The sequence below is a fragment of the Saccopteryx bilineata genome, chromosome 3, assembly GCF_036850765.1.
Source record: "Saccopteryx bilineata isolate mSacBil1 chromosome 3, mSacBil1_pri_phased_curated, whole genome shotgun sequence".
Classification (NCBI taxonomy): Eukaryota; Metazoa; Chordata; class Mammalia; order Chiroptera; family Emballonuridae; genus Saccopteryx; species Saccopteryx bilineata.
The window spans coordinates 286,118,683-286,144,849 of NC_089492.1; the positions used below are offsets into that span (position 1 = coordinate 286,118,683).

General features: G+C 51.7%; 1 protein-coding gene across 1 annotated transcript in view; it reads right to left on the minus strand.

The window, feature by feature from the left end:
• Positions 1–1,355: 1,355 nt before the first annotated feature.
• PEX14 (peroxisomal biogenesis factor 14) overlaps positions 1,356–26,167 on the minus strand; it is a 136,389-nt gene continuing 111,577 nt past the window's right edge. Inside the window, exons 5-9 of the mRNA XM_066270493.1 lie at positions 11,259–11,350; positions 7,987–8,089; positions 6,793–6,890; positions 4,031–4,122; positions 1,356–2,537 (exon numbers count right to left, since the gene is read on the minus strand). Of these exons, the coding sequence (XP_066126590.1) occupies positions 2,090–2,537; positions 4,031–4,122; positions 6,793–6,890; positions 7,987–8,089; positions 11,259–11,350 (833 nt within the window). The 3' untranslated portion in view covers positions 1,356–2,089. The remainder of the gene's footprint in view (positions 2,538–4,030; positions 4,123–6,792; positions 6,891–7,986; positions 8,090–11,258; positions 11,351–26,167) is intronic.

The following is a 26,167-nucleotide window of genomic DNA, read 5'->3' on the forward strand; positions in this document are numbered from 1 at the left end:
GCCCCCCCACCCCACCCCCTGCCCTCGGGATGGGAGAAAATGCGCCCTGAGGCCCCGGCCCCACCCCCAGGACCAGGACTGCGGCCCCAGGGCAGCCTCTGGCCATCGTGGGTGCTCCGGCTGCACTACCCACAGCTCTGTCTCCAGCCCAGGCCATCTGCCTCTGGTCACCCCATCGGTCCCACTGCAGGAGGACCCTCTAGAAAATGAAGAGACGAGGGTAAATAGCCACCAAGCTAAAGGGGGAGACCCCCATGACCACCGACTCAGGAGCAGGGCTCAGAGGGCGGAAACTCCGCCTCTGCCCCCAAGGCTCGCCCCCGTGGAGATGAGGGGGCTCAGACCAGCCTCCAGACCCCTGCCTGCCCGTCCATCTCCGGTCTACTCGCCCGGCTCCCAGACGCTGGGGGGGTCCTCATCCACTGGTATGGCAGCCCAGGGGACCCAGCACCTTCGCTCCTCTGGAGATGGCGCAGAAGCAGAGGTGACTCGAGATGGGCTCCGCCAGTCTCCGGGCAGCACGTGGTGGGAAAGCAGACTGCAGGGATGTCACGTGAGGTTGTGAGCACCAAGGACAAAACCTGAGGAACCAGGCCAGGGGCACGGGGAAGAGGCTCAAGCTGCCTTGCCATGACCTCTGCGGGGCCCCTGGGCCAGAGTCAGAAAGGGGTTTGCTGCCGGAGGGAGGGGACTCAGCCTGGAAGCCTAAAAAGGGGCCTAAGCAGGAGGTGAAATGTTTCTGAGAAAAACCAGCCCCGGGCCCAGCAGTGGCAGCCAGTGCGTCAGGAGGGGTACGTACCCGCTGCAGAGCTCCACCTCCACGGCGGCCAGCGCAGTCCCTGCACTGTCCCCAAAGCCTGTGTCTACACAGGGCACCCAGACGTGCCTGTGCCCTCTGCCCCGCGCCCACCCCAGCACTGCGGCTGCAGGGCACAGAGCATGCCTCGCAAGGAGCGCCTTGCACTGTTTTCCTGGGTTTAGTGCAATGCTGTGTGAAGGTTAAAGGGAGACAGGGAGGGCGAGAGGGAGAGGAGACGGGGGAGGAAGAGAGAGCGAGACGCACTCTCCTGGGAGCACATTCATCCATTTAAGGAAGGAGAGCTCATCACACTTCACATCAGGTCTATATACAGTAACGTGCGGTCCCTTCTCCTCCTGGATCAGTGTCGCCCTTCGACAGACACTTGGGTGAGGAGGAGACCCTCCAGGCTCTGGGTGAGCTGCGGAGACATCTGTCAGGCTCAGCCCCAGCATCCCCTCTGGGTCCTCCCCAGGACACACCTGGCGCAGCCACAGCCGAGACCCACATCCCAGGCACCGGGTACCGAGAGCAGACAGGGAGCCACAGGCAGGAATTAAATAGTGGCAACTCATATTTATTACAATTATATACAGCCGTATCTTATACTCAGAGCCTACACCTGGTCACGCAGATGAACATGTGCTTCTGAATGGGAGGGACAGACAGGAAGGCCTGATGCCTGGCTCCTACGTGGAGGTGACAGCCACGTCGCTCCGTGGGGGCCGCAGCTGAGCTGCGACAGAAGGCAGGGAGGTCAGAAGTGCAGTGTGATCTCATTGTTTGGGATGACGACGGGGCACGGTGAGGCTGAAGGCATCAGGCAGGCAGGACCGGCTGTGCAGCCGAGGGGGGGCCCTCAGCCAGAGGAAGAGCCGTGGGGACACACAACAAGAGCCCTTGGCCCCTGGCAAGAAGCAAAGGGAGGAGCCACGGGGCAGGAGGCGGCAGCCCGCAGACACCTGGTCCACGTGGCTCCTCCCCGGAGGGTCAGGAGTGAACTACCTCTTGTCATGCATGGTGTTAGGTTAGCTAGGACGCTCACCAGACACTGGCCTAGGGGACCAGGCTGAGGGGCCCTTGAGCGCAGAGTTTGGGCCCTTAGCCTGACACGAGAACAAGGTCCAGGCTGCCTGTCCGGGGCTGAGCGGAGGTGGCCGGTGAGAGGCTGGGTGACAGAAGTGCAGCCCGCCACGACGGGACCAGGTGGGCCGGGCCTCCCGCAGCCCCATGCCCTGCCTGCACCCCACCTGGCCCAAGGTGCCCGGCCGCCCCAGTGCGGGCGCCGCGCTAGTCCCGCTCGCTCTCGTTGCTGGCCCCCTCGGGCCGCCGCAGCTTCTCCACCTGCTCATTGATCTGCCCGTCCCCACCCCGGCGGTCCTCCCGCTGGACCCCCAGGCGGTCCTCCTCGTCCACGTGGCTCATGTCCTCGTCCTCCTCATCCTCCTCATCCTCCCGCTTCTCCTCCTCGCCCTGCACCTCCATCCGCACCTGGCCCTTGACGTCCACCACACCCTCGCTCTCCTCCTGGGGGCCCAGCAGGTGGTAGGCAGCGGTGGAGCCCTCGGGGCTGTGGCCCTCCTTCACGGGAGAGGCTGCTGCTGACTCGTTGCTGACTGGTGAGATGTCGCTGCTGCTGTGGTGGTTCCCGGCTGCAGGGCTGGAGGGCGATGGCGACTTGACCGGGATCTGCCAGGAGGGTATCTTCGGGGCTGACGGCGATGGTGGGAACTGCCTCCTGGCAGAGGGGGGGAAGGCAGGGTCAGGAGCTCCCACGGCTCAGTGGGGACAGGAATGGGCTCAGGTGGCTGTACTCTACCCCCCGCCCCAGAAACAAGGCTCCTTGGAGGGTAGAGCCCCCGAGACGAAGCCAGAGGTGCCCTAGACTGCCCGCAGGGCACCCTGCCCACTCAGCACTGCCTCAGCCCTCCTCACAGCTGCCGACAGCCCCCTGGGAGCCTGCCGTGCCCCGGGAAAGGAGCAGGTGATGGTGGGAAGCCAGACTGGGAACCCAACTGGGCCAGAGAACGGGGTGACTTGTCTATGGCACTGCAGGACAGGGGTGCTCTGGGTCAGAGATGTCCAAGCCAGAGGGCAGCGCTAAGAAGACCTCTGAGCTCAACACTCTGCAGGGAAGTTGGTTCTCTATCTCAGTTTCCCTGCCCTGGGCCCCCCGGCCAGCAGCCAGCCCAGACCAAAGCCAATTCCAGGAGGGACCTGGGTGTCAGGGCCTCTCGGCAATGGCTTGGAAATCAGCCATAGGGCAGGCAGCCCATCTCCACCTGAGCCAAGCAGACGAAGAACCGCTCCCCCCAGCTGCCCGACGTCCCCTGGCACAGCTCTTCTTCCTCAGACCCCACCAGCCAAGAACTCAGCGTTCACCAGGGTCACGAACGCTGGGGAGAAATCCCGTGGGCAGTTTTCTTGGCTCCATGGTTAGCCAGCGCCTACCCTCTGTCCCCTGGCCTTAGGGGCTCTTGTCTATGAGGTTCGGACACACAGAGGGTCCCCCTAATGACAACCCTGAGCTCAGTCAGCCCTCTCTCAAAGCCCCGTTCTTTCCTCCAGGGAAGGCCTGGAAGTAGGTGACTGGGACAGCTGGGTCCTCTGCCATCTGTGACCCTGAATGAACATACATGGCACCTGCCAACTCTGGGCCGGTGGGGCCACGAAGCCCACACCAGGCCGCCCTGGGTGCCCTGCAGGTCGGGGACCAGGCAAGCCATTGAGGGTGGTATGGGTGACAATGCCCTGCCTGTGGGGCTCAGTGAAGGTGCTGTCACTGCAGAGGGGGCAGAGGAAGAGCAAGGCTGGGGCTGGGGCACCTTTCTGTGCCTGCCTTGAATCGTAGGACCCTTCAAACTAGGGACCCAGCCCTCTCTGGGGACCTTCTCTGGGACGAGACAGAGGAGGAGGTGGCCCTGTCTGGAGGGGAGGGGACGTTCTCTGCTCAAGGTCCTGCTTTCCTCGACCAGGTCTTGATGAGGCCGAGGAACTGTTCACACTTCAAAACTCTTATGGGCACTTAGACTGTCACCCTGGAGGGGGACAAAAGGGGGCCTCCTGGGGAGGGAAAGTAGATGCTTGAGATTCCTACACTCAACTCCTGAACCATGCAGCTCAGTCGGGACCCCCTGGGAAGATGCGCCCCCTCCCACCAGCTGGCCCGGCCCACGAGCCCCCTCCCCAGCCCTGGGCTGAGAGCGGAACAGAAGCCCCCTCCTCTCCTACCGATTCAAAAGAAGCCCTTTCAAGGAGTTAATTTCCGACTTGAGCTCATTGATATTCTGGGACTCCAGAATCCAGTTGGTGGACGTGGTCGCCTGAAAGTCAAACGCAGGGAGCAGGGTCAGCGGGGGTCCACCTCAGGCCCACGGCATGCTCAGGGGGTGGGCGGCAGGAGGGGCTGGGCTTCAGAAACCCTGGGCGAACTGGGACGCTCTGAGTCCTGTGCACCAGCCTGGAGACCCCGGGAAGGTTCTGCCACTGTGCATGCAACGGTCTGCCTGTCTGGGTCTATTTAAATGATGCTGCCTTTAAAACAAATGTTCCAAAAAAAAAATGTTCCCACAACTTTGTTTGGTTGACAATATTAAGGAATCGTGACATGTATTCAGATGTAGTAATGGTACTCTGGTTACATAAAATAAAATGACGCAGCGACCAGAGGGTCCATATCATTGAGAGATGCACACAGAAGTCCTTGGGGGATGACTCTGAAGACTCAGCAAAGAGAAAAAAGCCATCCTAGGACTTAACTCCAATTCCTTCCCCCAGGGGGGCCCATGAGGAACAGACTCAGTAACTCTGACAAACACCATCCTCTCCCCTCTGAACCTGACCCGGTTTCCATAGGAACTTCAGAGAACTACCTTTCTCTAGCAAAAATGGTTGGGATGAAGGGAGATGAGGAACTTGGTGGTCCCCGAAATGGGTCCCCTGAGTGGCCAAGCTGCTTATGAAGTGTTTATGGACCAAGTCCAGGTGTGGTGGCCTCAGGCGTGTGGGCCTGTGTCATCCGGGCTGGAGGCCACTTTGAGGTTGTGTCAAGTGCAAGGCCCCTGCGTCCCTGACAACACCACCCTGTCCTGACATAGAACCCCCAATGCTAAGTCCAGGAGAATGCGCGGGGGGTGGGGGGGGCTGGGCGAGGGGGTCCTGGCTGTCCCTGCAGCTGGCTTTGGCTCTGACATGGGACGGGGACATGCAGCACCCTGCGACCTCTGCAGGAGAAGCCCCTCAGAGGGCCGCGGACGGGGCGGTCTGGGGGCGGGAGCACGCAGACGCCACCGCCGCACACTCCCTGGGGCAGCTCCAGACCACCAGACAGCACAGGCCCGGGAGCCACTGTTCTGGCTTCTCTGAAACCTTGAAAGCTGCAGCAGCCCATTAACAAGGGAGCAATTTCCACTCACCGGCCGACAAAGGACTCAAATTTCCAAACGCATATGGTGCCAGATGCCAGGATTTAGAAATAAAATCTGACATCTGGGGCTTTTTAGCCAGTCTCTTTAAAAAAAAAAAACAGTTGTAGAAACTCCCAGCCTTCAGTTTTATGTAGGTTTTTTAATTACTTAATGCTCTTCTTTTTAATTTTTTACAACGCTGCAGTAGGAGCTTGGAAGCCAAATATAAAAACTTATACTACAGCTGAGAAAACACAGCTCCGAGTCTCTGGTGTATGGGATAGCTGGTCTTCACACATGGGCTCAGGCACGGAACCAGCGAGGCTGTGTTGGCACCAGGCAGAACCAGGACAGATGAGAGAAGGCACGAGAAGCTCGGGTGGCTCTCAAGCACCAAGCATAACCCTGGGCACCCTCCCCTCTTAAAACGCAACATGTGGTCTTAATCTCAATGGTTAAGGTCTGAAAACAGTTTTCCAATTTCCGGAATGGCTCCTGGCCACTGGCAGGCCACCGCTCCAGAAGATAATAGCAGCAAGTGGGGCAGGGCCACAGCCGGCCTTCAGGGGGTTTTATGGGCCACCCGCCCCTGGGCGTGCACCCGGTGACTGGAGGTGGCCACCCGGCACCTGAGGAGGAAGTGCAGGCAGCCCCTCTGGTGGGGGTGTTTGAGGAAGGGATTCTCGGGGACCTCTTCACAGGAGGCACCCCAGATCTAATGGGAAATGGTAAGCTTCCCATTTTGCTGGTTTTTTAAATGCAAAAGATCTGAGTGCTGCTTGACACAGAGTTGTGCCTAGGGTAGGGCCTCCCTCAGAGAGAACCCTGCAGAGCAGGATAGCATGGGGGGGGGGGGGGAGCAGCCAGAAAGCAGCACGGGGTCAGGGGTAGAGCAGGGAAGACAGCGAGCATCCTAGAGTCACTGGACCACTGTCCTCTGGGCCCCATCTGTCCCAGACAATGCCCCAGGAATGACCATCACACACCCACAGACCCAGGCCAGAAGCCTGCAACCCTGGGAGCTGACTGCAGCTGGGGACCGTTCTAAGCATGTCAAGGAGGAGATACCATTACTGCTCCACTTCACAGATGAGGAAACCAAGACCCAGGGTCTGATGTTATTAAGACAGCCTCAGATTCTGGAAGTGAGACAGGGAAACCACCATAGTCGATCCCAGTGGGCACTCCAGGCCATTGGCGTTACCTGACCCCTAGACCTGGGCTTCGAGAACCTGGGCATTACCGCAGGGTTTGCCCCAGTGCCTTGGCAACTGTGACCTGTGACCTACCTCGCAGGCGGAGACTGTTCTGTGTCTATACTGTCCACCCCCAGATGTGGGGCAGGTGTTACCCTGGGGTTGGGGGTTTCAGGCAGAGTTGCTTTCCCTTCCTCCATCAGGAGGTGACAGGGAGACAGGACGGCCTTCAACGCCGAGTGCCTCCTGTCTCTACAAGTGCAGTGTGGGCCCTGCTGCCAGCGTGAGGAAAGACCAAGTCAGACCCCACAGTATGCAGTGAACTGGCCAGAGAGGACAAGCATGAGAGCCTGCCACACAGACGGGAGAGACCGGAGGGTCAGGACCGTACCTTGGCTGTGGCCAGTTCATGGGTGAGCTCCTGGACTTTCTGTTGCTGCTGAATCAGCAGCTCCTGGACAGAGGCTAAAGTCACCTGTAACTGAGTCACTGGGAGAGAAGAGCAGTGGCATCTCTGTTAAGTGATACACACAGGTCCACACACCTTAAGCTGCAGCATCCAATTTATCTGCAGACACCCCCGGCCCGCAGCCCAGATAATTTATCTGCACCCGGGGTGATCTACCTGCACTGCATCTACCCTCCAGTCTTTCCACTTCATCTTTCTATTGTGTAGTTGTCCGTGGTCAACAGTATATCCGTCCAAAACCTCTCCCCTCTAATTATATCTGCTGATGATTTGCTTGGCTCTCCAACTTCTGTAATGTCCCATCCCTCATCTCCCGCCTCACTGTGTCCTTGTGGAGCTCACGCAGAGTCCCCAGGCCTCGGAGAGAGGCAGCTCGGCCCCCTCCCAGGAACCGTGAAACACTGCAAATCCCCGTCCCCTGCTCCTCCCTGCCCTCCCCACCCAGCCCCGAGGTGCCGGAGCTCCTAGAGTCACGTGGCCTTTTGTGTGTGTGTGGGGGGGGTACGAGGGAACTTGGGACCACCACTCGGGGCTGCCTGGGACAGCGGCTCTAACGTGCCTGAGTTTTAAGACTCAGAGCCTCCATCTAGTAAACAAGTTTATCAAGGAGAAAAGCCACCACTGGCGCGACAGGTCCCAGCTAATCTAGGCCATCATTGGGGCACTGGGTAACGAACACAAGCTCCACGGAGTCGATGACAGAGGAGGTGGCCGGGTCCTGGGAGCCGCAGTAATTACAGCCTCTCTTGACCCCGCGATGAATTCTTAGAGGGAAGGGGGGAAATCTCTGAAAACCCCCCTGAAAACCTCATAGAAGCAGAAATTAAAAATGAACTTTACAGCCCTTAGAAAGGCTGTCATTTTATTCCCCTTATTAATATTCTGAGGTTGGGAGCCTTTCCGTAAAAACATAATTAATTGAGGCCGCGCCGACAGTAAACAAGCAATTTCAAATTAAACCGAAATGACGGCGGCTTCATTTGCAAATGTGAACAGATTCTCAGAGCAGATAAATGAAGTCACCACATAAAGTGGAGACGGAGGGCGCGGGGAGGCCTGGGGAGGGGCCGCTTGCGAAGGCTCCGAGGGGTGGCTGATGGAGTCATTAATCTTTACCTGTCTGCGCCATGCTGCCACTCAGCTCCGCCAGACTCGCCTCCATCCTCTCCAGCTGCTTCCTGTCCTCCTGGCTGCCCGCGATCAGGGGGCGCAGGTACTTCTGCAGGAAGAGGGGGGCGGGAGGGACGGGCCGGAGCTGGGTTACTGTCCAATGATCCCCCGTTCTGTAGACCCACTTGCCCTCTGTCACCCCCAGGTTCTGGAACCTCTCGAAGCGAACACCATCCATGAACAAGATATTCCAAAGTTATGATACCGCGATCGCAACCACGTCAAGCTGCTGTCTAAGTAAGGACAAGGACCGAGGAATAGGAAAGGACGAGTCAAGTCAATTTGATTTATTCGTATGAAAAACTTTTTGGTTCTTTTAGTTTTCTTTATGGTGTTGTTTGTACTATTTCCATAACAAAACTACTTAAAATTCTACTTTAAAGGTTGTAAGGTAGAAATATAAAAGGTTACACAGGAAAGTGACACTGTTGGTGGCCTCCAGGGAGGAGTGGGGGAGGAGCTTTTTACACTTTCCTGAACCTTTCACATTTTGAACCATATGAATGATTACCCAGTCAGAAACAGATGAGTAGAATTAAATAACTAAATAATGACTTGAGAAGCCAGGTGAGAACCATCACAGGTGTCTGGGCCTTTGGTCCTACCAGGAGCAATACCTGGGGACCCCGAGGCCTGCCCGGTCACTGCAGTCTTTTTCTAAACAATGCCTTCCTCAAAACAAATGTCCTCCAGTTATGAGTCAAATGCAGTCAAGTTCCCCCAGAACTGAGACTTGGGGCCAGAAGGGAGAAGAAGGGGCAGAATCTGGAGAAACTGACCACAGGGGATAGGGGCAGCCAACCACAGGCCCCGAAGGTAGGAGGCCAGACTGGGAGGAGGAGGTCGCAAAACTTTCAGGAAGAAGGCCGGTGGGATGGGGCCGGTGACTGCTGCCAGCTCAGAGGGGCAGTGGGTGGCCACCGGGAGAGCTGGCTGAAAGGACGTGTGCCCCGCCCACTCCAAGCATGAGACTCCCACCAACTGCAGTGGCCTCACAAGGCAGCGCGTGCAGGTCGGCAGGTGGGGCCACTGGCCCATGTGACCAAGCAGAACTTTGGTTCGTACTCCACTTGGGTCCCAGATAGGACACCAGACAGGGACTTCTCCATTACAGGTTCTGAACTGAGGAGGAAAAGGAAGTCTCTCACAGGGGTTGGTGGGAGATGCATTTCAAGGGCGGCTCCTAAGTGGAGATCGTTATTTAGCATACGTGTAGAAGCATTTTCTATTTTGCAAAGTGCTTTCCAACCACTATGTGAGTTATTGCCCACGACTACGACTGAGCTGAAACTCATCAAATGTAGCCTTATGCTCCAGGATGAAAATTTCCTAAGTGTAAACGCCCAGAAATTCTTATACATGTAATGAACTAAAAATTCCATTTCTGAGATCAGAAACACCAAGGGAAAGGACACTGCCCTGGTCTAAATCTTTAAATATTTATCCAACAAGATGACAGCTTACCTCTCCTTTTATTTTTAATTTAAAGAAACTATTAGCAGATGTTTTAGAAATTCTCTCGTCACCACTGTGACTGATCGTTCAATGTCTCTCTCTTTTTAAAAGCAGAGAGATCAGAGCTGCGTGCAAACAACTGAGCTTGCTTCCCGTTTCCATCAGCTCACAGCCGTCCGCGGGCAGCCCGTGACAGCGCAGGGCCTCTGAGCACGGCCGGGACATTCCTGTAAGCATTTAGTTCTTGGTGCTTGTATGCAGTGAGCGGTTGGAAAGAGGCTCTCCGCACATAAGGGACAGGGAGGCATCGGGTGTATGTGTGTGTGTAGGGGGGCGTTCCAGGACACAGAACATTTGGCTTCTGGATTACTGACACAGCAATCTCCAACTCCAAGAATAGATGTTACACTAAAAAAAGTGTATCCTGCTACAACTTGGTCATTAGCTTTTGTACTGAGTCAAAAATTAAGAATCCCAGAATGCAATGCTGACAACATGTTTCATGTGCTAAAAAGTTACAACAGTGAACCTGGGTGTTCATGCAGATTCTTCAAAAAAATAAAAAATAAATAAATCTCCAGATCAGGGGCTGGGTAGCAGGCGGCCAGGAGAGGGCCGGGAAACAGCGAGTCCTCTGGCCACAGCTGGGCCCTTTGTCTCTGAGGACCCACCCCGCTCTGCATCTTCTCGAAAAGACTCATCTGCTTCAAACCAAAGCCCGTCTTTGGGAAGCATCAGGTGTCAAGGAGAGGAATGCTCACTCAGGCCTGCAGCTCTATTGTTAGCTGTGACCTCTCAACCCCAAGGGCTGTGAAATTGGGGAAAATTCTAGATTTACATGGATACCAACACAATCTATAGAAGACAAAAAGTATATCCCATAAATATGGTCACACTGCCTGACCAGGTGGTAGCACAGTGGATAGAGCATTGGACTGGGATGCGGAGGACCCAGGTTTGAGACCCCAAGGTCACCGGCTTGAGCTCGGGCTCATCTGGTTTGAACAGAGCTCACCAGCTTGGACCCAAGGTGGCTGGCTCGAGCAAGGGGTCACTCGGTCTGCTGAAGGCCCATGGTCAAGGCACATATGAGAAATCAATCAATGAACAACTAAGAAGCCACAATGAAGAACTGATGTTTCTCATCTCTCTCCCTTGCTGTCTGTCTGTCCCTGTCTGTCCCTCTCTCTAACTCTGTCTTTGTCACACACACACACACACACACACACACACACACAAAATGGTCACACTAAGATGTTCAAGCTGGTTTTAGATACCAAGGGAGAAACACAGCATATAAAGCACTCTGCAAAGCAGCATCTCTGAGCATCACAACAGCCTCATGAGGGATGTTCTGTTATCCCATTTTACGAATGAGACCACTGAGTCTGTGGTCACATATCTATCACATAGGCTCCATGTCCATGCTCTTAACCACCGTGTCACTGTCTCTCAGCACGTGTTGGGCACTGTTCTAAGTACTTGACACGGCTCACAGATCAATGGGCCCGTCTCCCTGTGGAGCAGGGATGCTGAAAGAAGATGTCAAGGCCAGTGGATGAGGTGTGGTGTACAACTACTAAGCGCACCAGTCCAGGCGGGCCTGGACTTGAACCTCCAGCATGTCCATCAGGACACTCTTCCTCTGCACATGGCCCTGCTCCGGCCGTGGCCCCCAAGGGCTAGGAGCCCCCATCTGGTAAAGCTCAGGAGCGAGAGGGTGGGGCTGAAGGCTGATGCAGCTGCGGGAAGGGTGAACCTACCTTGTAGAGCTGGTGGAAGCCGAATGCAATTCCTGCCATGATGATGGCCAAGGCACTGTAATCTCTCCATCGGGAACCCGCAGGGCCTGAGGCTGGGAGAAAAGGCACGTCAGGAGCAGAGGCACGCGTGTCCTTCCCCAGGGCCAGGGAGAGCACAGTGTCCTCATCTCAAAGGACTAGCAACTCCAACAACAAGAGACAGCGTGACCACAGGGACACGAACCCAGCTGCATCTCCCTCCTCTTTCCAGGTTCTCAGAACCACCTGCCTCAATGCTGCGGGCGTCTCCAGTGAGCTAAAGCCTGCTGGGGTGTCCAGAGGCAGAGGCAATCTGAAGACCGAGGGCATGGTGTCCACCAACAAGGCAGAAGGACCCAGTGAGACTGACATAAACACACTTGGGTGTGCATGAACGCATGTCCACGTGCCCTGCTACAGGCAGGAATAAGCGAGGAGCCACTGAAGAAGGGGGGGGGGTGGACAGTGGAGGCACAGGAGGAAGGCAGAGTCTTTTCTCTCTCACCAAGCCGAAGAAGAAGAGACGGTGAACAGATGACAGAACAGCTAACTCCAGGCTGGGCATGAGCGACTGCAAAGGCAGGCTGACCTGAGCTCAAAGGACAGCAGGCAGCAGTGTGGACTGAGAGCACCTGGGCCTGGCCGACCGGGGAGGGCTACCGTGGCCACGCCAGCTCTGAGCGCAGAGAGAGGCCCCGTCAGCCTGGGGAGCAGCGGAGGGCAGGCTGGGCAGGAGGGGGCGGGGTGGGCAAGGCCAAGGTCCCCCAAAGACACTCACAGCAGGCCCCCTGGAGAGCAACATGGGGTAGCCCCGAGGGCAGGCTACAGGTGAGAAGAAAGCGGAGAAAAAGCTACCTCTAGGGCCCACAAAAGGCTAGAGGGGCTGGAACCAGGATAAGCTGTCCCAGGAGGACCATGTGCTGCTGTCCTAGCGGAACTCCAGAAATGAGCAGTCAGTCCTCATGAAGGAGCGGGCTCCTGGCCAGTGCTCTTCAAATCAGTCATACGCAAGCGCCCCACGAGCATGGTGTCACAAGAGGACAGGAGAGTTTTCTGCTGCACGACTGTCCCCATGCATTAGAACAAAGGTTCCAGGTCCGTAACTGACCTGCTGCCCCAGGAATGCTGTGAGGAGCACAGAAGAGCATGTTGTCTCCATGTCCAGTGTTCACCTGGAGCTGCCATGTCCAGGCTACCCAGCATGGCTCTCTGCCTCCTCTACAGGGGTCTATGGGGGGGAGGGGCGGCGACAAAGGTCACTGTTCCCAGAACCGTCAGCGGAAACCCAATCGTCTGCGGTCTGCAGACTCGGATCACAGCGCCATGGGAAGCTATGCAGAAGGCACCCGCTGATGCATACGCTGAGACAAGGCACTGGGATGTGGGGCTGAATCTGGGAAAGGAGAGGGGAAGGAGGAGAGCAACAGCCTCCTCAAATCCCAGAAGAGCGCCCCTGCACTCAGCTGAACACAGTGAAGAAAGGAGCAAGCTCCTTAGGACAGACACCCTCGGGCTGCAGCCTGCCAGCCTGCCCTCCGTGGGGCCGCCAGCTCCTGGGGCACCTGTCACATCCTGGTGGCTCATGGCGCCGGGACAGCAGGGGCTCAGTTCTTACAGCTCAGTAGCAGGATGTGGGCACACAGGGAGGAGGGGCTGCTGCTGGCATGCAGCAGAAGGGGGGGGGTCCAAGTGGCAAAGACCGTCAAGGGGCCGAGGGAGCTGCTCCCTCTTCCCTGAGCCGCTGAACGAGAAGAGCCTGGAAGCGTCTGGCTGGCCACCACAACCGTCCCCCTCCACCCAGCAGGCCTGTGGATTCCATATGCGTTTCCCAGGGTCCCGCCCAGAGTCTCCTGCACAAAATGTAACCAACAGGTTTCTCCCCAGCAGCCCTGCACTGCCCTTTTTCGGTTTGACAGTTTTCTAATAGGCAGTACACGCACAGCATATGCTCTAAACATGAGGTAGCAGTCAGTCCACAGCAAACAGGCTCCTGCCACCAATGGCTGCGACTAAGTTTCTTGTCTGTCCAGCCCGAGAATTCTTACCCACACAGAAGCCAACACAGGTATGTATTCTTTTCCTTCTCTCTTCTCTCATTCTCGTTCTTCTTTTTTCTATAGTTACTCAAGCACTCCACTTAATCAGTTCCCTGCCGGTGGGCACTGAGGGGACTCCAGTCCTCTCCTACCCACAGTGCTGTGCCATCAGTGACCGTGTACATACGCCTCCTCGCAAATACATACGGGCACATCAGTGACCATGCGTACGTAGGAGGCTGGGTCAGAGGTACACGCAACTGCAATTCTGAGACACCACACCTGCTATCCATGAGGCTGAAGCCCGTTCCCACCAGCCACGTCACGAGCGCTGCGTCCTTACCGCCCCTTGACATCATGGGCCTGCCCCCCTCGGAGATGGTGGCAACACAGGGACAGGAAAAGAGGACTCCACTCAGCTGTATTAGAGTGAGGACTGCATCTCCTTTTCAGTGTCCTGTGCATGCTCTATACTCCATTTCTTGATCAATTATACTCATTTCCTTATCAATTTAGAGGCATAGCAGGGAGACAAACAAACCTTCCGTCCATTACAGGAATTGCAAAAATCTTTATTTTTCTTTTGACTCTGCTTATGGTGTTCATGGCCCACAGGTGTTTTTCATCTTTATATAAACGTATCAATCTATTCTTTTATGGGCTGGAGGTCTGGGTTACAGTGAGCCAGGACTTCCTCACTCCCTTCCAAGATTGTGTGGTAACACTCAGTGGCTCATCTAAGAAGCCGTCTGGAAAGGAGCGAGACGGCACGCTGCTGCTCTGGCCTGCAGTGACAACCCATCAGACGGGGAGCTCTGTAGAGGAGCAACTGCCACTTGTTAAATTGAACCGGAGGCTCTGGGTCCCAGGCATGCCTTTGCCTCATGCCTGGCCTCCTCTGCTTAGACGGCCTTGCTGCAAAATCCAACATCTAGAGCAAGTTCCTTTTGTGAGGAAAAAGTGCAGACAATGGGCAAATGTTCCACTCTTCAAAAGAGTGACCATTCAGAAGGGCTGTCACCTACACCCTGAACATCCGTCTGCACAGCCAAAATCCTGAGGGAGCATCTTCAAAGTGGGCACTGTCCAGAGTATTATATCCACCACTAGTTTCTCAAATACCGACTACACATCTTACGAAAAAACAGCTGCAATTAAAACTGGACCCAAACCCAAAGTGGGCTGGGTTCTCCTTTCCTGTGAGCACACCATGCCTTGGGCCTTGAGAAGCGCAGCCTCTTGTTCGGGTTCCTGAGCGGCCAAGGCTGAACAGAGGCCAGCGGCTGGGGCCCGAGAGCCAGGGGTCTGAGAACTATGGCCCCAGAGCCGGGGTCCTGAGAGCTGGGGTCCTGAGAGCCGGGTCCCGAGAGCCGGGGCCCCAAGAGCTGAGATCCCAGAGCCGGGACCCCAAAAACTGGGGCCACTCTCAGCTCCCTAGAGTGCTGACCTCCTCCAGCACCGAGAACCACCTGTAGCCCCACCAGCCACACTGTCACACGGCGCCCTGCTCCTGCCATGCTCACGTTAAGAACATTTTATTGCCACCTGGTTTTCATTATTAATGAAAAGGGACCAGAATGATCTTTCCTAAAGTTCAGAGAGTCTATAAAGACAAGAAGCTGAAATGCCATTTTACTCGTTTTGGAGATGTGTGATACAATTCTGTCTTGTAGCAAAATGAAAAAGAGAAAAGCTAAGGTGAGATAACGCTTATCTACTGCATGCCTTTCAGAGGAAGCAGTCAGCGTGACCCCAAGCTACGGCCACAGGAGTCTGCCCCACGTGCACCTGGGCCAACTCTGTCCATGGCCCCACAGACCTCCATGTGGGGGTAAGAGCAGAGCGCCTGCAGCCACTTGGAATACAAAAGCCTTTTCTTGTCACCACACCCCCTGAATGTCCAGAATCCCAGTCAAGGGCAGAAAGTGGGGCCACACCTGCTCTAGCTGACAGTGAGGGAAATGAAATAAGCTGCTGGGAGCTCCGAGCCCCAATCTGGAAGCAGATGCCTGCTGACAAGGCGGACACGGGGCAAGGCACCTGAGCGGAGGTCTGGCTCCACACCACTGGCACTGGCCACGCGCTTCCCAGAGACCCCTTTCTCTTCTCGTGACACACAGACCACCTGATGGACAGTGGTAGGGCTCTGCTAGATTTAAAGAACCGAGGAACAGTGATATTTTTACTGTCACCCAGATTCAAATTCCCCACAGCAGTTTCAATCGGCAGGACTGGCCACCTAGCTAGACGGCATGGTACTTCTCTGACACACAACGCCACTGGTGTCTCATGAAGGATGGAGACAGGTAAAGGTGGCAGGAACCATATCCTGCATGACCAAGCATTTCTGGGACTTTGCGCCTTAGGCTGCAACAGGAGCAGAGGACAAGCTGTCGCAGGGAGAGGGGTAGGGAGCTCCTTGATACTTGGCACCTTCTTTAACAAATTCCACAGATGTCATCAACCAGCTTGAACTCTCTCAGAGGTTTCGAGGTGAATCCACAGTGGGTGCACAGCAGCCACGACAGGGAAAGAAAGCTACCCCCGGATCCTTAACCTCACTGAACACCAACAAAACCAACATCACTTATTCCTTTACATCTCCCAAGAAATTCTCACCTGGCAGGTGAGAACAAGCACACACGAGTAAGAACACGTACACACAGCACAGCCAGGTTGCGCCCGAAACCACCACGTCAGGGACTCCCTGGCCCCACAATCCAGTAAAGATTCGTCAATACAGAGCTGACAGTGCCACCAAATCACCCTCTGAGACAAATGGCCCCCAGGGTGCTGGCAGCAATAGGGAAAAAGCTTCAAGTCCATGGGGAAGCGGGCAGAAACCAAACGGGCCACCTGTGGGCCCTTGAACTCTCATTGGGGTTGGAGCACAACTCCCCACAGCAGTGTATCCAGCCCCTTGACCATCCCATCCGCTTGGCCCGCGGGCCACCCTGAATGTGAACTAATGAGACGGGCTCGTCCACAGCAAGGTCCTGGAATAAAGCCAACCTTCCAGACCTTTGCTTGTTACATAGTGGCCAGGCCAAAGACACAGAGAGACAGGCAGCCAGATGAAGGATGCCACGGGCTGGGCTGAGGGAGGCTGCCCGTGGGCAGCCACCAGGAAGAGAACAGCTCTGCTCCGAGGAGCGCCCGCCGGTGAGCAGAGGCAGCATGAGAACCCGACTGTGGTCGCATCTGAAAACCCAAGTCCTCTTCCCATGAACATCCTGTGAAAGATAATCTCCCTCACTCCTCGCGAGCTGCGATGCTATCGGTGGTATCATCTTCAGGCAGGAAGGACACTGAGGCATTTCTATGTCCTCACTCATAGATTTAAAAATATGAGCCCTAATTAAATTGTATGAATTCAGGAGAGTCAGAAATAGACCCATGCTTATATGGTCAACTGACTTTTGACAAAGGGGCCACGGTAATTCTACAGGACAGGATGATCTTTGCAACAGCTATGCGGAGACAACAGCAAACCAACAGGGGGAATATGGACCTCAACCCTCACCTTACACTACACACAAAAATTAACCCAAAATGGATCGTACGCCTAGACAAAAACTAAAAGTTTCTGTAAGAAAACAGAAAATGGGGGACATCTTTGCATCCCTGGGGGAGGAGCCAAAGACATCTAAAGATACAAAAGCATAAACCATAGAAAAAAATTGATAAAATAGACATTATCAAAATTTTAAACTTTTGTGTGTCTTTTTAAAGATTTTATTTATTGATTTTACAGAGGAGGGCAGGGACGAGAAGCAGTTGCTTCACTCTGGCTGTCCACTGGTTGCTTGTCATATGTGCCTTGACCAGCAAGCCTAAGGCTTTGAACCAGCGACTTCAGAGTTCCAGGTCGGCACTACCCAGAAAATGAAAAGGCAAGCCATAGGCTGGGAGAAAATATCTGCAAAACATATATTTGATATATTTGATAAAGGACTTGTATAACTATAATGTCTAAAGAGTTGTTTTTAAAAATGGGTAAAGATTGAAATGGCCAATAAGAACCAGAAAATATGCTTGACATTACCAGTCATTAGGGAAATACAAATTAAAAACACAATGAGAGTCTATAACATACACATTAGAATGGCTAATCTTAGAAACCAAGAATACCAAGTGTTGTCAAGGATGTAGCACAACTGAAACTCTCACACACTACAGCTAGAAAGTGCAAACATTTTGGATTTGTTTCTTATAAAGCGAAACATACAGCTAAGGCATAACCAAAGCATTCCCCTCCTAGGTACTCACCTGAGAGAAAGGAAAGCATGGCTGCATACAAAGATTTGTGTGTTCATGGCAGCATTATTCATTAATAGCCCTCAAATGGAACCTGGTCAATGGATAAACAAATTGTGGTATATCCACACAATGGAATGGGGTGGGGAATTGTGACAGAAATACATACAGCTCACAAAGTTTAAAATGTTTACTAGTTGGTCCTGTATGTATGTATATACGTATGCATGACTGTAAAGAAACCAAATGCAAAAGAAAACATGTTATACGATTCCATTTATGGGAAATTTTCTAACAGGCAAAACTTCAGTGATGAAGAGTAGATTGCTGGTTGACAGGAATTGGAAGCCGGAGACAGAACTAATGTAAAAGGCACAGAGAAAGTTTCTGGGGTGATGGAAATTTTCTATATTGTGATTGTAGTACTGGTTACATAAGTTACAACTCACCCTTCCAACTCATCAAACTGTATACTTAAAGGTAATTAATTTACTGTGTATAAGTTTTACTTCAAAAAAGCTGATTAGACAAAAAAAATTCAGAGGAATCCAGAAACATAAAACTGCCCAATGACCCAGCACCTCAAGAGAAATAAAAGCTTCCATCCACACAGGACTTTCACACAAATATTCTCAGCAGCTTGATTCCTGTTAGCCAGAACTACAGACAGCTTAAATGCCCATCAACTGGTGAACTGCAAGACAGAATGTAGTACATCCACTCAAAGGAATACTATTCAGCAATGAAGAGGGATGAAATACTGCTACAAGCTACAACGTGGCTGAAACTCAAACTAGGATGCGCCAGGCAAGGCGGCAGGCCACAGGGTCACACAGTGTGTGCTTCCGTAACAGGTAATATGATAATGACACAGACTGGTGACTGCCTGGGGGGAGGGGAGAGTCACAGTAAAACAGGCACAAAGGATGTCATTTGGGGCATAAAAGCACCTTAAAATGGATTTGTGGTAGTGCTATACTTAGTAAAGTTACTAAAGTCAAGCTGGAGACCACATGCTCAAGCTAGTGAGCCTGCCCTTAAGCTGAATGAGCCCACGCTCAAGCCAGTGACCTCAGGGTCCTCAGTGTACCACACTGACACTATCCACTGAGCTACCACCTACCTGGTCAGGCTCAATAGCTTTGTTTAAAAAAATCATTTTTAAAAAAGAAGAGTCTAGACCCAGACCCATGCATATAAAAACAAATAATTTTTGCTAAAGAGACAAGTAATTCAATGGGAATAATAGAATCTTTTGAACATATGATGTTTGCCCCACTGGATATCCACATAGGGAGAAATAAACCTTGACTTTTCACCTTACACCACACACAAAACTAACTGAGAACGAAGCACATCTCAACATAAAAGCGAACACTATGGAACATCTAGAAGAAAATACAGGAGAAAATCTTTCCAACCCTGAAGTAAGCAAAGGCTTCTTAATACACAAAAACCATAAACCGTAAAGGAAAAAAAAAGATAAATGGATGTCAAATTTTAAATTTTTAACTTTTCAAAAGGCAATATTAAGGGGGAAAATAAAGCAAGCCACTGGCTAGGAGGAAATACTAATACATATATTTGATGAGAACTTGAATCCAGAATACTTAAAGAACTCTTCCAACTCAATATGAAGAAAATTAAAAGTGGGCAAAAGACTGAAACAGACACTTCACAAAAGAAGATACGCAAATTACAATAAGCACATAAAGAGATGCTCAACATTAGCAGTCACCAGAGGAGTGTACCTCCAACCATGATGAGGTACTACTACACACACATGAAAATCATTGCTAACATTAAAGACTGACAATACCAACTGCCGCGAGGGCATGACACATCTGCTGACCGGAATGAAAACGGTGCAACCACTTTGGAAAACATTCTGACAGATTCTTATAAAGTTAAACTTATACTTAACATATGATATGACCCTGCGATTCCACTCCTAGGCATTTACTGAAGAGAAAAAATAATACAAAGCTTTGTACACAAATAATCACAAGAGCTTTACTCGTAATAGCTCAAAGCTGGAAACAGCCCAAAGCCCATCAACTGGTGAATGTATAAACAAACTGTGGTGCATCCACACCATGCAATATACCACTCAGTAATAAAAAGGAAAAAACTTCTGATCCACACAACAACTTGGATGAATCTCAAAAACATTATGCTGAGTGAAAGAAACCAGACAGACACGAACGAGTACATACTGTATGATTCCATTTATATCCAACTCTAGGCAAGATAAGTCTAATCAGAAACAACAGAGAGCAGACCAGTGGCTGCCCCAGAGCCAGAGTGGGCTGGGACGGGCTGCAAACAGGGCACCAGGGAACCCTGTGGGGAACTGGAAATGTTTACAATGTGCTGACAGCTACACGGGAGTGCATACTTGTTAAGACCCATATTATAGAGTTAAGATTGGTGCATTTCATTTTATGTAAATTTTATCTCAATAAAGCTGATTTTTAAAAAAAATATGTTAAGAATTTTTTAAAAAAAGAGAGCTAAAGAAGTCAGCAATGATTGAGCACAATGCCCAGCAGAGTGGGTTCTAAGTTCTCTCTGCTCAGCAGCTGAGACCAAGGAAAAGAAACAAGATCTATGAATTCTAATTCAACTTTGAAAAACACATCCTGTGATATTTAATACATACAAAAGAATAAAATGTTTACACAAGTTACAAAGCATGATAATGCAATTAGCAATCCTAGACCCAACTCTTTTACCAGGTAAAACTTTCCAAACAACACTGCGTGGTCCTCTCCACCCAGAGGTAACTATTATGCTGAATTTAGTGTTCATTCTAACTCAAACTTGTCATGAGATATGAAGAGCGGGGAACATGTTCCACCAGTACAAGGACTGTATTTCCCAGCCTCCCCTGCAGACAGGTATGGCCATGTGACTGAGTTCCAGCCAATGGAGAGAAAAGGAAGTGGGTGGGAAATTTCCAGGAAGTGTCCTTAGAAAGGGGTTTGCTCCTTCTCTCCCTTATTCTTGCTGGGTGAACAGCAGAGGGACAACTGGTGCTGGAGCAGTCACACTGGGGCATAAGACGGACACCAGCCAGGTTTCAGGGACACAGAGCAATGACAGGAGCTGGGCCCCTGACAGTTAGAGCCTGGACTGCCTATGTTTATATAACCAAGAGATACTCTCCTATTTTGTTTAAGCCACTTTCATTTTGGGTTTTCTGTTATTTGTTGCAGAATCTTAAAAAACTAACACAGGCTGCATTGTCAGCACAGTCATAATCCTAGCTGCCACCAACATCAATGTCTCTTTCATGGCCTAAGAAGCCTAAGGAAAGGTTGTCACTCAGTGCTTTCCTGTAACACCTGCCCTCATCAATATCCTCAAAGGGCATTATCCAGGACCATACTGGGTGTAGCACACAGCTAACACAATGGACAGGGTATGGCCCCTGGAAAGCTGCTATTCTAGGCCAGTCATATGAACAAAAGAAGAAAAAATACCATTCCCTCAAAACTTAAGAGAAACATTTTTTGTCATATAAAACCCAGTAACTTTTCTGTAATCAAACAGTAAGATTAGCTGTGCTAACCTGGCAGAGAGAGAAATGGGAGAGAGGGAAAAGAGAGAGACTTCCCAGTACCTCCTGTGGTGAGAATAAGCTGCGGGCCTTTCCTCTATAGCCACCTCCAGGGCCAGCCATACACACACACACCCCACCACCACCCCAGAAACAAACACACACACACACACCACCACCACCACCACCACCACCACCCCAGAAACACACACACACACACACACCACCACCACCACCACCACCCCAGAAACACACACACACACACACCACCACCACCACCACCCCAGAAACACACACACACACACACCACCACCACCACCACCACCCCAGAAACACACACACACACACACACCACCACCCCAGAAACAAACACACACACACACACCACCACCACCACCACCCCAGAAACACACACACACACACACACACACACACACCACCACCACCCCAGAAACACACACACACACCACCACCACCACCACCACCACCACCCTCACCCCCGACTGCAGGCCCTAGCACTCTCTCCCAAGGACCGCAAGGATGCTCTCCATCCTGCCTCAGGCCCAGCCTGAGCACTGACCCTCAGAGCCCATGAGCCCTGCCTCCTCCTTAAGGCCTCACCTTGGACTGGCTCCCTGCAGTCACAGCGCATAGATGGGGCCCCAGCCCAGGGCTTCCTTCCCTCTTCCCTTCCACAGCCTGCAGGGCCCGCATACAGCAGGCCTCCTGACAGGCTCCCAGGGCTGCCCCAGTGATGATATTACTGGACAGCCCTTCAATTCTGAAGCACATTTCCATCACCATTGATCCATTCAACAAACATTCCTAGAACACCTGCTAAGACGGAGCCTCGGGTCATAGCTTTAAAAACAAAGCAAAACAAAAGGCTCTGAACTCAGGCAACTCAGAGCTGAAGGGAGAAGACAGTGAATAAGCATTTCAGAGTATTGTGGTGGGAACAGAGGGCCCACAGAGCCAAGGGGAGCTTCCATCCTGCCTGGGCTGGGGGCACTTGAGACTCCCTGCAGAAGCTGCAGCTGACCCCACCCTGGAGAACTGCAATGAGCTGGCAGGAGGGCATGTGGACCCCCAGGACGGCTCCCTAGACCTCCTGCTGCATCTGCCCAGATGATAAGAATAATTTTAATATTAGCCTAAGAATAAAGAGTCTCATAAGTAATGCTGCCTCAAAAATAATTAGATGATACATTTCAAAGTAAAAATCAAATGTGTTTTTGACTGTCTTCCATCAGGGTGATGACCTAGCTCTGCCCCCTTCTCGGGGCATCTCCTCTGACACCCCCACCCATGCTCTATCTACTCTGAACATCACCTGGTTTCATGTCCATGTGCCTTTGCCTGGAGGCTCTTGTCCATCCTGCCTGGTCACTGAGCCAATCACCCCCCACAGTCCCAGCAAACACATTGTGCTGTCCATCACCTGTCTGTGCCCCTGTCCTCAACTGGGCTGAGCTCACAGGCACTGCCACACCTACTAACTGCCCTGCCTACCCAACAGGAGGGACAACGAGAGATAGCAACTAACTAGGCCTTATTAATACCCTTCCAGGCAAGGGGTCTAGCACAGTGCTGGGCACATCACATAGCAGGCCCTCAGTAACAAAGGCCGCTCAGTGAATTAAGAAAACCAAGGGTAAGTGTACATTATAAGACTATATGGGCTCTAAAAGAAACAAACTGAGAAAGAACACACTTTCTCTCTCACAATTTCTAATGAAATGTCAAAACCTTTCCCCAGCCTCAGACATTTACATCTGTTCTGAGATAACTGAAGCTGTAGGTCAGTCTTTGAAAGACCTAAGAAAAAATTATTACCCACAAAATTCACAATGGCCTTGCCTATATCTCAAAGCTACCTTGCTTCTAGTCTCTCTAGGAGGAAAGAAGAAACAGCAGCTCGGAATGAACCAATCAAGCAGGCATTTATCAGGACTTCCCATTCAGGACCGTGCTAGGTACTGCACTAACTCCCACTTTAGCGGGCGAGCGAGAAGAAACCGGACCAAGAAACTCACAATGCACAGTTTCCGCTTGGATTCTGGCCGGCTCTCCCCGACCTCACCCCTGACTGCGCCGGCTTACTCTCACACCAAGCAACACCACGCTTCCCCAGGGTGCCAGCCTCCCCACTTTCACAAAGCCTGTCCTGACTTCTCTAGCCCACATTCATTTTTTTCTATTCTGTATCCTTATGGAATTTTCTTGTCTACGTAATTAATTTTGGCATTACATCACAATGTCCTTATATTATCTTTTTCTTAAGAGTTTGTCCTCTCTCTCCCCGAGAGCCAGTAGGATCCTTAAAGATCATGTTTCGGCCTGACCAGGTGGTGGCGCAGTGGATAGAGCGTTGGACTGGGATGCGGAAGGACCCAGGTTCGAGACCCCGAGGTCACCAGCTTGAGCACGGGCTCATCTGGCTTGAGCAAAGAGCTCACCAGCTTAGACCCAAGGTCGCTGGCTCCAGCAGGGGGTTACTCGGTCTGCTGAAGGCCCGCGGTCAAGGCACATGTGAGAAAGCAATCAATGAACAACTAAGAAGTCGCAATGCGCAACGAGAAACTGATAATTGATGCTTCTCATCTCTCTCCGTTCCTGTCTGTCTGTCCCTGTCTATCTCTGCCTCTGTAAAAAAAAAAAAAAAAAAAAAGATCATGTTTCGAATCCCACTACAGTGTCCTGAGCATACAGTAAGTAGATGCTTAACAAACGTGGGTGAGTTAAACACTCTGGTAGGTCTCCATGTTCTCTTTGCCGATGCCAGCACTTCCTAACATCTCAAGTTCAACCACATTCACCAAAGAGTAGAAATATCAAAAGAGGCACCAAGTGGGACATCTGTCACAAGCAGGAGGACCGCGAAGTCCAGAGGTGGCAGTCCGGGAGCACTGAGCCCCCTGCAGTGGTCTTGGGAAAGCCACCCTTCCCCAAGATGTGAGCATCTGGGGCTGAGCCTGGAGCATCTCCTTATCTAGATGTAGGCTCAGAGAGAGAATGTCCTTAAAGAGTCAAGAAACGAGCAGGGAAGGGCTGCCTGCACTCCAGATGTGGAACCGGCATGAATGCGCGTGAACGGAGGCCATAAATCCCTCCCAGGACTGAGACAATGCTGCAGCGATAAGCATGCAGATTGCACACCTAGCTCAGGAACTCCCCTGAGTTTGCTTGTAATTAAGGGGGTTAGAAAGGTAAAAAAATATATATAAACCCAATTAATCATTTAAATATTTAAAGTCAGATTTTCCCTCACTCCAGGATTAGCGTATTTCACAACGCCAGCCGCAGACAGCCCTGGTTTTACTGGGGTTCATTTCAGAGCATGTTTAAACTAGTCAGGTTGAGTGATGCTTCCAGCAACTAATCGCATGTCAAATAAAAGATATTTTATGTAATAAATTACCGCTACAAGTAATTCAAATGTCATTTATCAGTTTTATTATCAGTCAGGCAAAGTCTTCTTTCTCTATATTAATCAAAATCAAGCTTTTTTTTTTTTTTTTTTTTTTTTGGAGCAGTTTTGACACCTCTTGGCAAAAGTACAGAAGTGAAGAGGTAGAGTCAGCCCGGAGCTGAGGGGGCGGGGCAGTGGCCCAGGAAGAATGACACTCGCTGGCAACTACTAAAAACTGCAGGTACTGTATTTAAAATTGCCACTACCATTGTTTTTATACCAGCGTCAGAGCAGGAAGGAGTCTGTCTCTAAGATGTATTTTATTTTTAGGGCTTGGAGACTCTTAAAAATACTCCTACCTAAATACCTAACTATGCAATGCTTTTTCTCAAAGCTCTGGACTGAGGATGATTTAAATGGCTGAGCTGCTCCTCCCCACCCGGGGCGTCTGCTTCTATCAGAAAGTCTGTTTAACCCTTTATGCTACTCACAGTAGGCCCGTGACCAGCCAACACACTGTTCTGAGCAAGAAGTTTCAAGTAGCCCACAGACCTGTTTGGTATTAAGCCACAGAGGAAACAGCTGGACTAGAACAGATGTGCATCTCAGAAACTTCTGCACCCCAGCTGCCTCGGCCTGTCCTCAACAAATCCCATTCAATGGCTGGGCCAGGGACATAACTAAAGAAAAAGTGTGGAGACTTAGCCTTGGGTTGAAAAGAAACACTGCTGAGTTTGGTTAGTGACAGGAAGCAAACGCAATGCCTGGAAGGGATGCTTGCCAGGAAGGAGGGACAAGCCTCAGGCTGACAGGTGGCTGCTCCTGACTCGGGAGCCCCAGGACAAGGCTCACCACCCAGCACAGCTCCTCTGGTCTCAGAGGTCACAGAACGCAGTGTTTGTTAGACAAGGAGACCTCGGATGAGAGCACCTTGAGACTATGCTACCTGGCCTCAGCCATTCAGCCTTACCCAGAAAGCTAAAGATAGCAGGCGTGGAAATGCGAGATCCCACCCCCTGCCGGGCCCCTGAAGTCTATACAGAGATCTCGCTCCCCTGCTTGGGCTGAGCCAGGGAGAGGGGGGCAAAGGGAGCCCCAAGAAAGAGCCAGGCCGCGTGGTAGGGGTCAGAACAAGTCTGGCATTTAAATCACGCCTTTTAAAATCTGATATCTAACACTGTTTTAAATCATGTTTTGGAAAAATAAAACTTCTGAGATAGACAATTAAAATGAAGACAATTATAGAAAAGGCATTTTGAAAGTCAACAGATCCAAGACTGAGTTACATTAAAGACACAAAACTAGGATACTTTCCATTGCTTTGGAGTAACTTTTAACCTTTTTAGACCTTGCACAAGTGACTTAAAGAAGGGGTTCTGTTATAGGTGCACATTTATTACTAGTCTGAAGGACCCTGATTCCTAAAAGAGTTTTTATTTAAAAACAACAAAACCTACTGTAGGTCATGGGCTCATATAATAATTAAACACTACATTCAAAAAGGACCTTTAGCCTGACTTGTGGTGGCGCAGTGGATAGAGCGTAGACCGGGGATGCTGAGGTCCCAGGTTTGAGACCCTGAGGTTGCCAGCTGAGCACAGGCTCATCAGCTTGAGCATGGGGT